At 38.5% G+C, this 15,761-nt stretch overlaps 1 protein-coding gene across 1 annotated transcript in view; it reads right to left on the reverse strand.

The window, feature by feature from the left end:
- Nucleotides 1-6,473: 6,473 nt before the first annotated feature.
- LOC110950661 (regulating synaptic membrane exocytosis protein 1-like) overlaps nt 6,474-15,761 on the reverse strand; it is a 92,600-nt gene continuing 83,312 nt past the window's right edge. The window contains 5 exon segments of the mRNA XM_022193380.2: nt 6,474-10,551; nt 10,633-10,772; nt 10,976-11,077; nt 11,833-11,945; nt 12,435-12,579. Of these exon segments, the coding sequence (XP_022049072.2) occupies nt 10,333-10,551; nt 10,633-10,772; nt 10,976-11,077; nt 11,833-11,945; nt 12,435-12,579 (719 nt within the window). The 3' untranslated portion in view covers nt 6,474-10,332.

A 15,761-nucleotide genomic window follows, 5' to 3' on the forward strand; every position in this document is an offset into this window, starting at 1 on the left:
CAGGGGCTAGTTTAGTTTCGTGGATGCAAATAATCAACCGTAGCTCTCGTGTAATTTAATTTCCCGAAAAAGTTCAAAATTACGCCAGAAAAGCCGATCAGGTGACACGGCCGGATTCTGATGATTTTTCCACTTGGTTCAGGCTGGAAAAGTGACCGCAGCGCCGAACATCTGCAGAAAATATTAAAGTGCACCCAAAGTGACTTTTAATTCATAGGAACTACTTGTTCCGTGCGTTTTATTAAAGCTTCTGTTAGTTTTATCTCATCAAATCTGTCAAAACAAAAATGTTTCTGCACCACGTGGTCCGTTCTGAACCTGTCACTCACAAATTCTGCTGCTGCTTTGATGTAATGATGACCGTTAAACTCAGCTGCTTTTGATGAACTCAGCGAAATAAAACAACCACTGCTTCCTTTGTGTGTCTCTGCAGCTCGAATGAAAGTTAAAAAAGAAAAAAAGTGTCAGTTAACTCCTCCTGCGGAAACTTCCTCTTCTCAGACGCACAGTGGACGCGCTTCATTTTCAGCTTTAACCGGGCAGAAAATCCTCCTGCAGCTTCTTCATCATGACTCTGAACACACGATGCCTTCAAATGCAGTAAAACTGAGGATTTGCTTCGTTAAATGAATGAGATTTGTGCGATTTTGTTTGCACAGAAAGTCTGTTTTCACATCGAATCCAGAGAAACTGCAGCAGCTGATAGTTCGTCTTCCTACAAAACCACGCCACCTGCTGGAGGCTGCAGCTACAGACAGACAGACTCTTCTTTCACTTCTTGGTGCTTTGAGGTCTAGAAATGTTTCAACACACCTTCAGCTGCTGATGTTCGCAAATGCTGTTTAATTCTTTAATTATTCTCATTGAAGAGTGCAGCCCTACGCACAGGAAACGAGCATTTTGGCTCATTTTCGGCCTTGTTTTTCACTGGGATGATGCAGTTTCACATGATAAAGAGCTGTGAACTGTCTCAGTGAGGGCTCAATAAAGTTGATCTTTTCTTATAAATGCCTCATGAGGCACCAGCAGATTATTAACATTTTTTTTTTACTGCAAAGGATGAGAACTTTAAGAAACACTCTTTCAAACTTTAAGTCATTATCACCAAAGCTGCGACTGCAGTAAGTTAAATAAATAAAGTTTGAATGATTAAAAAATAAGAAAATAGCAGGATCTTTCTGGAAACAGTCTGACACTGAAGCAGAAGCTCAGTGTTGAACATTATGTAGTTAATTAAAGTAATAATCATAAAAAATAAGCCCAGACCTAATTTAAATTCTAAATTGCAGCCTTTACCGTTTGCTAATTGTACTGTTTCAAAATACAATTTGAAACTAATTAACTGTTCAGCCTGATTGAAGACACTAAAGTAAAAATGAAATTCTCAAAACCAGTTTCATTAACTGCAATGCTTAAGATAATTAACTATCATTTTATTCAGCTCTGCAACTTTATTGTGAAAGATTTAATATCTGCAATTCATTTTTTCTGTGGTAATAGTTTCAAGAAAACAGTTGTTATGATTCTATCTAATATGTGATGTTTTACAGGTGATTCATGAGAAATATAAAGGCAGTGTGTGATAGTTATCAAATTCTCTGTTCTTTTTAACATAGAAGAAAAAGTATTTGTTGTTCCAACATATAGCATCTCCACAATAGAACAGAAGTGATAAAACAACCAAGAATAATGGAAAATGAGGTCATAGACCAGAAGTCACAGGTTGAGGTGCTGCTTGTTCAATGTTGTTTCTCTTTTTGAAGGACTCAGTGAGGTTGGTGGACATTTTGGGAGACACTGTCAGAAATTCAGAGTTGAATTCTTAGTCAACAAATGGTGGGTTTGTGGACAATCAGGATACGTTTCTACCCGACCTGCAGCATCCAACAGTCTACTCTTGTATTTCTCCTTTCTTTTAAGACCGTGACAGCACCTCCAGTCAGAATGATCCTCACAGCTCCGTAGGATTAGACAGGCAGATCAGTTCAGTGCTTGAAACCATTTTTTGAGCTAAAACGTTGAGCTAAGGTGAAGGCCTTTCCCCTTTGAAGACTTTGCAAAGTTATTCCTGCTTTAATAAAGTGCAATCACACAACTACAGTACTCGTGTTTCATCCGTTTCAGGATTGACTTTAAGACTTCATTGTTAGTTTTCAAGGGTCTTATCATCTGTGGCACTGTGGTATCTTAATAAAGCTGCAACTTAGGTGGACTTTATCAGCCACTGGTCAAAAGAGTAAAGTTACACCTGACCAGTGGCTGAGGATCTGTCACCAGGAGAACAGCTTTTTGTGCTCAGCTGCCCCGAATTTAACGCTTTTCTGAGCAGAACAATAAAAAAAATGACAGTTTAAACTTTTTTTATTTACAAAGTCAGAAAAGAAGAACATTTGCATGTGTTGTTAATATTTCTGTTTTTTTTATAATTCCTCTTTTACTAAATTGTCTTTTCTGATACGTTTGAAGACTTTAAAACGATGAATGAAGCTCTACAAGCAGTGAGGGTTCGATCTTTAAAAGATGTGGCAGCGTTGAAACTGAACAGTGATGAAACTGAAGAGCAATGAAACCTAACCTGGAAATAGCCAGATTAATAATTGTGTAGTACTTGATAGTACTCCACAATATCAATCTGGGACCGCTCCATGTAAATCCGTTCGGAGGAAAGAGGCACGGATTGGACAATGCAACAGTACGTCCCGCCTCTGACAGGTTTGTTTTTAGCCAATCACAGGATCTTCACAACGAGCGGAGCCAATTGGTAGATTAAACTCTTACTGAAACCCGTAGGTAAAAAAGCACGAACATCTTTACCATCCAGAAATGCACAAATCGCCTCTCATTGTTCTTCCTTCAAAGAAGCGATAGGAGATTCAGCTAAGACTGACTTAATAGCAGCATCTACACGATCGTTGTCCTCCGTTGCCATGTTTGTTTTGATCTACTGGCGCTTGGTGTTGTCGTCACACCCGGATATCCCGCCCCACACACGAATACTGCTGGTTGATTGGCCCGAACCAACTTGGTGCTGTACGAAAAGTGAATGCGGGAGCGGAGCAAGATGGTTTCTTGAGAGATTTGTGAACTCACAAATATCGCGAGAAATCAACTTGCTGGCAAGGTTAAATGAAACCGTGTCAGGATGTAACTGATAGTGTCAGAAAATATGAACAATAAGACAAAATTCAAACTGTATAGAAATGTTTAAAAATATTGTACATGCTGATTTCAGAGTTTTTCAAATTTTCTGAAATAATTGAAGAAATTCCTTTTTTTAAAATGATTTTTGGCATTCTACCCGTGTCAAATCTCACAGACGACATAGCCGGGTTCCCCATGGTTGTGTAGGACGTTATACAGCAGAAAAATGAGTCAGGAGCAAATCACAATCAGAAACTGTTTGGAGTTCAAAGGGTTTTAACAGTATTCTCGACAAACATGCTGAAGTAGAACTCACTTTTCCTCTTGAGTCAGAGCAGCTTTTAAACCTTAAAACAGACGTCATGTCACCTGTCGTGTATCTTCGGCCTGTGAAAACCTCCGAATGAGAAAACGCAGCCTCATGTTGAACACAAAGTAAACAGTGGAGGAATAATTCAGCTGACAAGTCCATTTCTGTGTTTGTTTAGTTGTTTCTTTGACGTCGTCGTGGATGATATTAAACCTCCGTCATGTTTGTGCTCCTCTCCCATCCGATGGCGACCTCTGCCCTGATTAATCTTCTATCTGGGAGCAGCATGGAAATTTTACGGTGGCCTCTGACATGTACGATCTTTTCCACGATGGTCCGAATCCACGTTTTTCTGCAGCAGGTCGTGACCCCTCGATTTTGCAGCGAAGGGAACCAGGGGCCCGGCTGGCACTGGGAGGGTGAGCTAAGATTGCCTGCAGATGTTGTTTCGGGGGCCCAGTGCTTATTTAACCAGAGGATGTGGAACATAAATCTCCCAAGCCCTCCGCTGCTCTGCATCATATGCAAGGTCACACATGGATCGACTTCCTCTTCGGTGAGATGCTCTGCAGAGTTATAGTGCTTCACTGTCGCAGCTTTTATCAACAAATACCACATTATACAACTTTAAATGAAGCACTGTGGTGCTACAGAGGTGACCCGGCCGATAAATCATGTTCTCCAGACGTAATGAAAGTTGTGAGAGATCAGATCTTGTTCTAGTTAACAGTGTAAAATCTAACTAATGTGAATAGGAGAGTCTGAAAAAAGTGTCCACTTGACCTCCTCACAATCAGCCGATACCAACTTTAGTTTATCTAATGAAGTTTTGGCTTAATATTATGAATATTTTCAGAGTTACAGGCCTTCAAAGTACATAGAGCCGGGTCTAAATTTTGCTCTTTTTAATTAAATTTTTTCATAATTTCTAAGCCTCATAACTTCATCATTGCAGCAGACAAACATGACATTTTCAGGGCTAAAAAAATATATATTTGAGTTCATTTAAAAACTGCAACCAAATCAGTTTTACATCCATCCAGGTGTCACAATGTAAAGACTAAATCTGGTTTCTGTTTATTTTAGTTTAATTTCTATGACATGGAATCATAGAAACAAGTATCAGCACCCTGGATGTGTTTCTGTTTTCTCATAATTTAACACAGAAAACTTGTGCATTTTTGGGATTTGAAAGTTGCATTTCAAGGCTCACATCAGCATGTGAAGGATGGTTGGTCAAAACAAGTTACAGCAAATTAAATGCTTTATTTTTACCTGCATCACATTACCTACCAGGATCACCTTCTAGATACAATTCACTCTGTGTCAGAATTGGTTTTTAATATGAGCATATTTTAACATTTATTACATATTATTATATTTTAAAATTAAATTTCAAAAATTATTTAATTAAATTTAGATTTTTACCTGTAATGAGGCGCCTCAGGGTGAGTTATTGATCAGAAAAAAATTGATTTCTTTGTTTGTCCTGATGTGCTGTATATGCCCCCCCCCCCCCCCCCCCAAAAAAAAAAAAAAAATATTGCAGCTGTAGATGAAACATCGTGGCAGTTGGCCTAATGACCACTTTTTCAATTTTACAGGGGGCGCTATGGAGCCATTGTGCCACACGTATGCAACTCCCATAAAATATCAGATTTTTCGCCAGTTCTGATGTGCATGCAAAGTTTGACGCGTTTTGGGGTATGTTTAGGCCGCCAAAGTGGAGTGTGAAAAGATGGGAAAACAGTGAAAAAGAAGAAAAAGAAACCCAAAGGTTTCAATAGGGTCATTCGGCACCGTCGGTGCTCGGACCCTAATTACACATCACTACAATCTGAGGATGGAAATGGGCCAAAGGAATGATTGTGGCTTTAATACTTTTATACAGATTCTGAGCTGAAGGAATATGGTTCATAGTGGTTCATTCTGGGCAGAAATAATACACCAAACACACCATTTAATAGGAGCAGGTTCAGAGCCTGATGAAGAAACCCTCATAAACAAAGAGTTGATGTCCACAGCTGTGTAACCCGTTTTCTCTGAATGGAGTTTTAGCTTGGCTAGATTTTGGTCAAATGTTTGCAAACACAAAGAAAGCCTGGCTATGTTGAATTGGCTTCATAGTTTCAAAAGTAAAAGGCACTAATGGCAGAAGCTCCAGAAAGTAAATTCAAAAACAAAACACAGGAAACATAGGTTAATAAAAAAAGAAAAGGCAACAAATAACTGCAGCAAACTGAAGCATGAAACAATATCAAAGAAAAAGGCTTAAACTAATAAATGCACAAACCAGAAGAAGACGAACACCATGAGAAGCATTCAGGCAGGTAAACAAAGCGGCAACTAAGCCAGAGAAAAACAAGATTATGTATAAATAGAGCGACTTACTGTGAAGACGTGTCACAGGTGAAATCAATGAGGGGCTGAAATAAAAACAATAGAAACAAAACAATTGGACAAAAAGTTATGAAACATTTTGTTTTCAGCAAAAGTGCTACGGCCTGGTGTGTCTGAGAGGATGGTGACAGATTTTGCAGGAAAAAAATGCAAAAAAAGCTTCATTTATTTATTTACTGGGCCAGAAATCACACAGCAAAATAAATCTGCAGGATTATCTTTATTGTATTATTCATAGGCAGCCACAATCACAACCCTACGTCTGATTTCATATTGGTGTTACGGCCAATGTGAGTGAATTTAACACTTCAGGTTGTTTTTTTGAAGGAATGATTGTGTTGTAGGTCTCATCTAATGCATGTCTGATATCTGTGCAGATTGCTAATTTAAAATGTGGGATTTCTGAGTGAAACGGTTATTCAAAAGAAAGCTTGATTTTCTGTCTTTACTATGATGCTGCTCTGCAAGTGAAGCAACGATAAGACTTAGATAAACATCAACTTTCCCACAGACGCAACTGATGCCATTTTTAAATTTAAAGTTTGACCTTTTGACATGAAGGCAAAAGGCTGAGAGAATGTTAATAATAAAATAAAAGGAGAGAAACACGAGAAAGACATGATTGTTTTTCCACACATTCTTTTTTATTTGTAAATAATAAAAATGAACTTTTTTATATATAAAACATACACATCATTTGAGCCACATCTGTTATACAAACAAGAAATGTTGCAGTGAATGCTTTACTTTTTTCTAATTTTCTTGTCGTTTCAGTGGAACACAGAAGTTGTAAACAATCAGCGTTTTTTTTCCTGTTAATACTGACGAAAAATAAAGAAAATCGAAGGAAAACAAAAAAATAAAGAAAAACCAGCTTCACCGGACAATGAAAAGAAAAAAATCTCCTCTGAAATGGGACGTAGACCGGGTGTTTTGGAGCAGCGGTTCTGACCCGAGTCCATGCGTTCTGGTCCCGACTCGCTGTATGACTTGGCCCCCCTTTTTTTTTTTTTAGCGATTTTCACCGATGAAAACCCAGTGAGCTGATATTTACAGTGAGCGACTCATTTATTCTCAACTCATCAGCTCGTGTGTGATCTGAAATCATTATCAGTGGGTCTGATTTGTACGTGTTTCTCTGTCTCAGCCCCTTGGAGGTATACTATGACGTGGACTAACAGTAGAGGGCGCTGTGAGGTCTGCAGTACATCTTCCAGAGGGTTCGAGGAAAGACATCAACGTAATCTTGGGGATTTCAGCTCGAGAGACATTCAGCACCGGACTGAGAGGACGTGGAGTTTCGGATGTCTTTAATGGGAATGGCTTCAGTTTCTTGGTTTTATCTCTAATATTCAAGTACGAGCAAACTGTACAACTGCATGCAACATACAAGCGGCCCAACAGTATGTGGAACTAACACACGTATCTAGTTCGGTATCTTTTTGTTTTTTCCTGTATCTGTTTTACAAAAATGTGCATGCAGCTTGGAAACGGGTTTCCAAAGTCATGCTGGCGCCGCCGTTGGAGGAGGAGTCCGGAAACGGAGGATGAGCGTTGGTGTTGGTGTCCCGACAGATCAGACTGATTGGCTAATTTCACATTCGCAGAGATGCACGAGGTTAACTAGCCGTGTTTCCATAAGGTGTTTTCAAGTGTCACTTTAGAAAAAATTGAAATTTGGGTCAACTTAATGCAAGCTTGAGATGGTTTTGGAGTTAATGTGACTCATGGAAGGTGGAAACGGTAGAAATGAATGATTTCGGACGAATTTTTTTAAAAGCCGGAGCGCTGCCATAACTTGTTCCAATGCCGCTAATGTCATAAGCTCAAAGTATAACATGGGAAGGAACCAGGTGTGTTGGAGGTAAAACTGAATACAGAACATATGCAGTGTTCTTTTCTTTTGTTAGCGCTAACAGTGAGTCATTTATATTCTTAGGAGTGAAATCTGAGTTGAGCGATAATGGAAGTTATTACCGCTCCCCTCACATGCCCTGGATGGAAACACCACTTTGTCTCCAGACAGCGAGAAACATGGCCGAACAGACATGACAGTTTACATGATTGAAAACAGGATCCTGAAGACTTCTATCCACTTGTTAGAATATCCATAACAGTGTACTACAAGCCATGGCATACAGAGCTCACATCATGAGCTCATGGCATGATGTGTGGAAAAAAACAAGAGTTAAGGCCGAAATTAAAATACAGCATTTGTGCAACTTCTTTCCTTTCATTGTAGTGATTCATGTTGAGCAAAGTTGTTCTGTGAGTGATATTGGATGAAAATACCTTTCTGTCTCTAGACAACATGAAGCCACATAAATACCAGCTAACGTGAAAGAATAATGACAATGTTCCAAATTGAAAACAGGTTCCTGAAAACGTCTTTCTGCTTTCCTCTTGCAGAAAAACAAAGCTGTATATAGAACACGAGAAAAAGACCCAAATCACAAAATCATAAACCAGGGTGTTCAGCTACACACAGTCACATTTTGCAGTTTGCAAGCTAGAATGAAAGCCTGGGCAAATTCAGTTGTTTTGTGACATTTTTCTGTTACTCTACATCGCCACCTTCAGGTGTGTTTATTCGCCTCAAATCAGTAAATGGAAACAACATTTCATTTGGCTTCAAATTCGCATTCCAATCTTATGAAAACATCTTTTCATTTCCAGACAGTAAATACTAACTAATGTAAATGTTTGTTGTGAATTTCTTAGATTGAAAACTGGTTCCTGAACACTTTTTCCACTTTTCTCTTGTAGAAGCACAAAGGGTTTGTTGCAGTGAGCATGTTCCACTGTAAGAAACATTAAATGTTCCAAAAATACCCTGATGTTCTACTATGTTGAGTCAGCATTTGCAGTTTGCAAGCTAGCATGCTTTTCTAGCTATTCTTATGCACAATCCTCTGTGCGGCTACATGAAAGTATAAGGCGCGATATTATGACAAACTTTTACGTTCCAACATTGTGCATACTGCAAAGAAACAGTACTTTGAAGGGCAGCTGCAGTACAAACTAAACACAAGAAGTTTGTATGCCTCTTCTTTAAAAGGTTTATTTAATTGTTTTGTTTCTGCCTCTTTTGCTCCACATTGCCACCTTCAGGCACGTTTATTCACTTCAGATCAGTTAATGGAAACTTTTATTCAAAAGGCTGCTTCAAATTTGTTTGACAATCTTATGGAAACACGGCTACTGTGAGCAAATCTTTTCTGTCTGTCTGTCTGCTAATATCGAGACAAAGAAATGAACTGAATCAGTGACGGGGGATTGTTGCTTTTTTTCTCCTTTTTTCCTTTTTAAAACTACGTGTTGTTTTTCCAAAAAGTTAAACTTTTTGTGTTGTAAAAAAATCAAGCTCTTGTGCTTGTGTTTAAATTTCCAAAAAAGAAAATGCAAAAAAAAGAAAAAAGTTGAACTCAGAAAACTCTTTGACGTGCTGGGTTGAAAAAAGGAGGGCACGCAGTCCCCCCAAAAATATGAAAAATTAGACGGTCCTATCTTGCTCTCGCATTGGTCAACAAAGACTGACTTTCTTCTTTTTTTACAGTGTACCCTTGTGATATTTCAAAGTGACATAAATTTTATTTATTGGTCAACCTCGTGGGAGGCCTAATATACATCTATACAAAGACGACTGGCCTGGACGCTTCGCCAGCAGTGGAACGAGGAAAACAACGCTAATCTCACTGTCGAGTGTAAAAATCTAAGCTGTGTCTTCATCAACAGTCCCCACCTGCATAACACTTTGCAGACATTTAATAGATTTTATATCCTTTTTTTATATCTCTTGTGTTTTGTTTTTTCTCTCCATGCACACACCAGACTGACGACATTATCATGAGCACTGTAGAAACATCTTGTGCCAGTAGTAACAAAGGGAAAGAAATGAACGACAAAGCAAACACGCTAAAACAGTGCGGCTTCAGTGCAGCCATGGTAAACATGTTGAAAAGAGGATCTTTCGACAGAGAAGGGACCAGCGATCGGCTCCGAGGTCCGAGGCACCAGAAGGAGGCCCTGTGCTTCCAGACTGAAGGCCCATGCGGGGGCTCCCTGCCTGGGGTCGGGAGCACCAACAGTCTGCTGGGCTTCTGGAGGAGGCCTCTGCAGGGAGGACGGCGCCTCCTGCAGGCGTGGAGGGTGATTACCTCTGTCTCCAGTCCATACATTCCGACGCTTACATACATTTCTTCGCTATTGTTGATTCAGTTAAAAACCACCCTGCTTTCGTTTCAGAATTGCAGCAGCCTTGCTTCTTTCGCCGCACACAGAGAAAACTATGAGATTCTTCTTTGAATGGATATGAAACACTGAAATGCTCCCAACAACAAACCGTTAAACCACGGCAGGAGTGATTGTCAGATTTTTCAACAAAGCTTTCTCACTTCTGATTGCTGTTCCTCTACATTTTCCGCCGCATTTTGTTTTTGTTTCTTTCTGCAGTTTTGTTTTTTATCGTTGTCGTTGGTCCACTATGACCGGACGCCCGGCGGTCCAGACGAGCTGTCGAGGGACGACTGAGAAGCTCGCCGGGTCAGAGAGGCGAGCGTCGGATCCACCAGCGAGGACGGCGGGAACAACTTATACCAACCAATGGCTGTGCTTGATAAGTCCAGCTCCTCCAATAGGATTTGTGCAACTCCCATGAAGCTCTTGTGGTCCATGCGGCCATAGTCTCCCCACACAATCACCTGCAGGGAAGTCCATTTGTATGAATCTAGCACAAAAAAACAATTTAACTTTTGATGCAGAGAAATTAATCTCCTGCTCACCTGTAAGACTTTCCCCTGTGGACTCTCCTCGAATAGCAGTGCTTGCTGGTACAGTGGGTCAAGTGTTTTCCGTGCAATCTTGGTTTTCTTTTTGGCTACATACGCTCCATTATTCAGCAGGTAGACTTTGACATATGGAGCTGAAGGCAGAGACAAAAAAAAGCTATTAGCAGCACCTCAGCAGTATAATCCAAACCAGATCTCACAGAGGGTTACGTCTGTGTGGGAGTGGAGAGAAAACAGTGTGTTTTGGCTGAGTGTATGTGCTGGATTACAGTGGATGGAGGGTGTACTTCAGAGTAAGAGTGTGAGTGACGTGTTGAGAGGCTGCAGAGGCTCTTACCAGGGAGAGATTTGGATCCTGGCTTTTGGACGAGCCCTCGAGCTCTGATAACCTCCACCTCCAGCTGACCCTTTTTCTCCATCATAGCGATCTGGATGTCACCTTGGTAACAGAGCAGAGAGGAAAGATGATTGGATAATACACGAGAAAGGGATCAGTGACAGACAGTGTTCACTGCTGAGACAACCGGAGCAATGTGCAAGGACTTAAAGATGTGAAAAGGGGAATATAGATGTGTATATGTGCAGGGTAGCCTTAACATTAGACTGCCAAGACTCATCATCAAAAACAGTAATAAAGCAAAACACTTTAAATCAATGTGCATGAAAAATAATCAATAAAAAGGATAAATACAATAAAAACTAAACTACTGTCATAAAAATGACAATGTGTAAATATATGTATTTTTTAAAATAAGATAAATAAAAATAAATACAATTAAAAGAAAACATGAAAACAAAAAATAATAAAAACTGAACAAAAAATGTAAATAAATTAAAACATACCATACATGTATTATCATAAAATAATAAATATAATAATAATAAAATACAATAATTCATCAATTAATTAGCTACAAATAAATTAACCAATTAAATACACTAAAACAAATTAAGAAACAAAAATTGAAACAATTAAAATAAAAAGGAAGAAATAAAAATATTTGAAATATAACATACAACAAATGTCTAAAATATTTGAAATATAACATACAACAAATGTAAAGACATAATTGGAATTAATAAATGAATCCAGAAGTTAAAAAGAAAAAAGTACATATTAAAAAAAAATGTGTATATATATATATATATATATATATATATATATATATACACACACATATGAGGGTTTTGTACCTATAGCAGGAGTAGCCAGAGTCTGTCTGCCCACTAACTGAGCTGGTCCCAGTCCATCCAGGAAATCACTGAACTGACTGCTGGCACCCAGATTCACTCCAGAGAAGATCAAACTGAGACAGAAAGCACACCAACCGCAATTAATTAACATAATAATGGCTGATATGACAGTATATCACCATCATATCAGCATAAAAATCTGTGGTTTCTCTCCAATACAACAGTCTCAGTAGTGGCTTCAGTGCTTGTTTCAATGAGGAGAATCCTCTTGCTGCTGCTGTTTTTAAAGCATAAAAAACTGAACAGGAAACACAAACTTTAATGTGATTTAGTCAAAGGACAGTTTGAACAGTGTGCCATTAAATTACACTGGTTTTATCTGACACTAGGCAGAAATGAATATCTGTGTCTGCGTATAATCTCTCAGAACAGGCTGACCTAGAAACTTCATTTCCTTAAAAAGCCCACATTCTGCACATTTTTACAGGTATAGAAGTGTATTTTTCTGGTCTAGTAGACTATGTTTACTTGCACATACACTAAAGCAGCCCAATAACACACTGGTTACCATACAGAAAGTAGAAGTACTGCGGTTTACTGACTTTCCCTCAGAGTTGTAGCTGTTCATGCTGCCGTTGTTGGACTCTCTGCTCGGCTGCCGGCTCATGTTCCTGGGCAGCTCCACCGCCATGCCGGTCTCAGTGCTCCTCTTGATGGGGGCGCCCTTCTCCTTCTTACTCTTCCCCTCTGGATGAAAGAACAACAACAGTTTAATCCTGTGAGGTGGACGAGACGGATAAAAGTGAGCTTCAGAGACCGTTTGCAAACACTAAAAAAGAGAAACTACTATTGTGTGCTGAGATAAAGGTGAAGCTCAGCAGCAGCTGTTTCAATCACAAACTACTTTAATGATCTGTAATAGACAAAACAGCTATTTGTGGTTCCTTTTCTATCGTCGTATTCTTACCAAAAAATAGATGAGAAGATTGATACTATTTATGTCTGTACTTTATCTTAGCATAATGGCTGAACTGTTTAATACTGTTTAATCTGTAAAAACTGTTCAAAAAGTGTAAAAATTGTAAATAAATCTAGGCAGTATTGAGTGCGAGACTATTTCTTGATAATGACTTTGCTGGAGTCTCAACTTTTGCTCCATGATTCACAATTTTTCCACTTTGATCTGGATGAATGGTGGATTTTGCTGCCTTTATTAAACCAGTGTTTTGAGTCCTTGTGCTAAACTAATGCAGTCAGCTGCTGGTGGTATAGAGAGCGGAATCAGTTTTATCATCTAATTCTCAGCAGGAAAGTATTTTCCAAAATGTTGACTCAGACTGATGGACTCTAAATTCCCCATAGTGAAAATAAAGAGCCGACATTCATCAAAGTTCACACAACCACTGTGTAACACAGTCAAGATAACCGCTGATGGCATCCTCAAAAATAAAAAATAAAATCACCATTTATCACGGTGACAAAACAGAGAGAATCTTGAATTTTAAACTTTTGGAAAAACTTTGAAGTACTCATCTGTGGAGTGCAATTTTTTTTATAATTTTTAAAAACCATACCTAAGCTTAAAATTACACCATAATGACTTTATTCTGCATTTATTCTTGCTCTAAACAAATTCTGTAAAAAAAAAAAAAAAACAACTAAAAATTCTGCACTCCTCGACGCAACTATGAAGCAACGACTGTGTCAGCTTTGGCCAGCAGTCATGTAAGAAAAATTCAAGGATTTTTCAGCTGAGCTGCAGACACTGTTCACACAGAGCAGAGAGGAGACAAGTATGGAAACGAATAAAAATATAAATTATTATCTATAGCATGTGGAGCTGTTGTTTATTTCCCAGTCTTGGTGAACACTTGGAAAAATATTGAACATGTTGATCCCAAGTCATTTCAATTTTTTGCAACATAAATGGTCCCAGAAATTCAACTTTTTTCTTTTTTATGGTTTATTGCACTATAACTGTGACATACTGCACAGAAGTAAAACTATACTTTAGTTCATGATTGTATCTTTCCATAGAGACGCAGGACTTTGAATATTGTCGTGAAAAACTGAATTAATAATACAGATATGGCCTGCTCCCGGTACAGAAACCTCCACAATAGAAAAAAATTAGACAAATCAGAAGTTATTATCACAGATCAAAACTCCTTCAATGATCACATCTACTTAATCTTTTTCTGGATTAAACCCAGAACAGAAATCTTTCAGTTTCATCTGTACCAACAATATTTTAAAAGAAATATTGAATGCCAACAAATAAATTGAAAACGTTCTTTCCTGCTTTTACCACATCCCAGTTAAATCACTAAATAAGAGTAGTAAGTCACTGCATTTCCGTATTAACAAATACGACTTAAATGCCCCAACAAAATGAATCACTAAAACCAAAAACAGAATCCTTGTAAAGTCAGCGTCCATACACTTGTTTATCTATGGAATTTAGAATTTATTTAGAGATTTAAGCACATGTTTAACCTATTTCTGTATTATGCCTCCTTCTATTTAACATTATCCTTAAATGATTCATTACTTTATTCATTACTGCAAATAAAGTTATTATTATTCTAAGAAATGCTGACCATGATGAATAATCATTGAAATTATTACAGTACCATAAAATGTTTTATTTAGAACGTGGAAAATCCCAGAGAACTAAGACAGCTTTTTGTTGTTGTGGTTAGAACACAGAGAAATGTGACTCTAAAATACTCCAGAGTTCATTCATTCACTGGGATAAGTAGTAAATCATTCATAAGATCCACTTTGAAGCTCTGAGATCTGTTGTCTGAAGTGCAGCCAGAGTCACACCCTTCAGTCCGGTCATCACAAGTAAACAGGAAATTGCTGGGCAGAATAAAAGCACAGACATCCCTGCATGGCTTCACGGACCAAGGCGTGTCTGACGTCTAACACATCAAACTGCCAAATTAAGCAGCATTTCTGCCTTTTTAATCCTGTGCAGTTTTATTCCTAACAAAAAATCAAACAATTCAAAGCCTTACCTGCCTGTGTTTGCTGTCATCCGTCATCATCACGAAACATTTGTCAAACTGAGGTTGATCTCTGTCTAATCTTTGCTCCCTCCTCCTCATCCCCCCTCAGGCCTAATGTTCTCTAATAGCGTTTTATGTCCACTACAAAGAAGGGAAGCTTTCATCTAGCAAACCCCCGACAGTGAAAGTGGACTCTGAAACTCTCTCAGATGTAAGATTTGTCTTGACCAGGCCAACAGAGGCTCACACAACAAAAGGACACTTTAATTTGCGGTGTTTCAGTACAGTTTATTCCTCAGGACACAACGTGATCGACTCCATGTGGGAGCTTTAGGACGGGTTCAAAGCTCCGACACACTTTCAGGTTTAAAACTACAGGTGCAGCTTAAATTTGCTGTAGTTCAGTGTGAATCAGAAGCAGAAAATTCACTTAAACTCCTACAGAGATCATTGAACTAAGTGACGCTTTAGTTGAAAACGTTCAGTCAGGATTGCTCAGATAATTTCACTTATTTGTAAAATGGTAAATTTTCTATTTTGTGAGATTTTTTCAAGGCCACAGTACAAACTAGCTGATGAATATGCAGGTGTTTTGGTCAGCGCTAATGCAGTTAGCAGTTACCACAATGTTTGCTCCAAATGACTAATTTATGTGTTTACTTTCATTCAGAGTGAAAATGCATAAAATAATTCATGTGACAATCAAGTTTTTTGGAAAGCTACAGGAAGTTTTTACTTTTCAACTGATTTATGCAGTTTTGTGCGACTTTTTGTTAACTTAAGTCTCTAAAATGGATGCGCAAAGGCAGCCCGACACTTAGAGACATTTTAACGGGAACCAAAATTCTTTAGTAGGGATGTCCAATATTGTCTTTTTTTTTATCAATAACCGATATGCAGATATTGTACATCTCT

Source organism: Acanthochromis polyacanthus, chromosome 3, assembly GCF_021347895.1.
Source record: "Acanthochromis polyacanthus isolate Apoly-LR-REF ecotype Palm Island chromosome 3, KAUST_Apoly_ChrSc, whole genome shotgun sequence".
NCBI lineage: Eukaryota > Metazoa > Chordata > Actinopteri > Pomacentridae > Acanthochromis > Acanthochromis polyacanthus.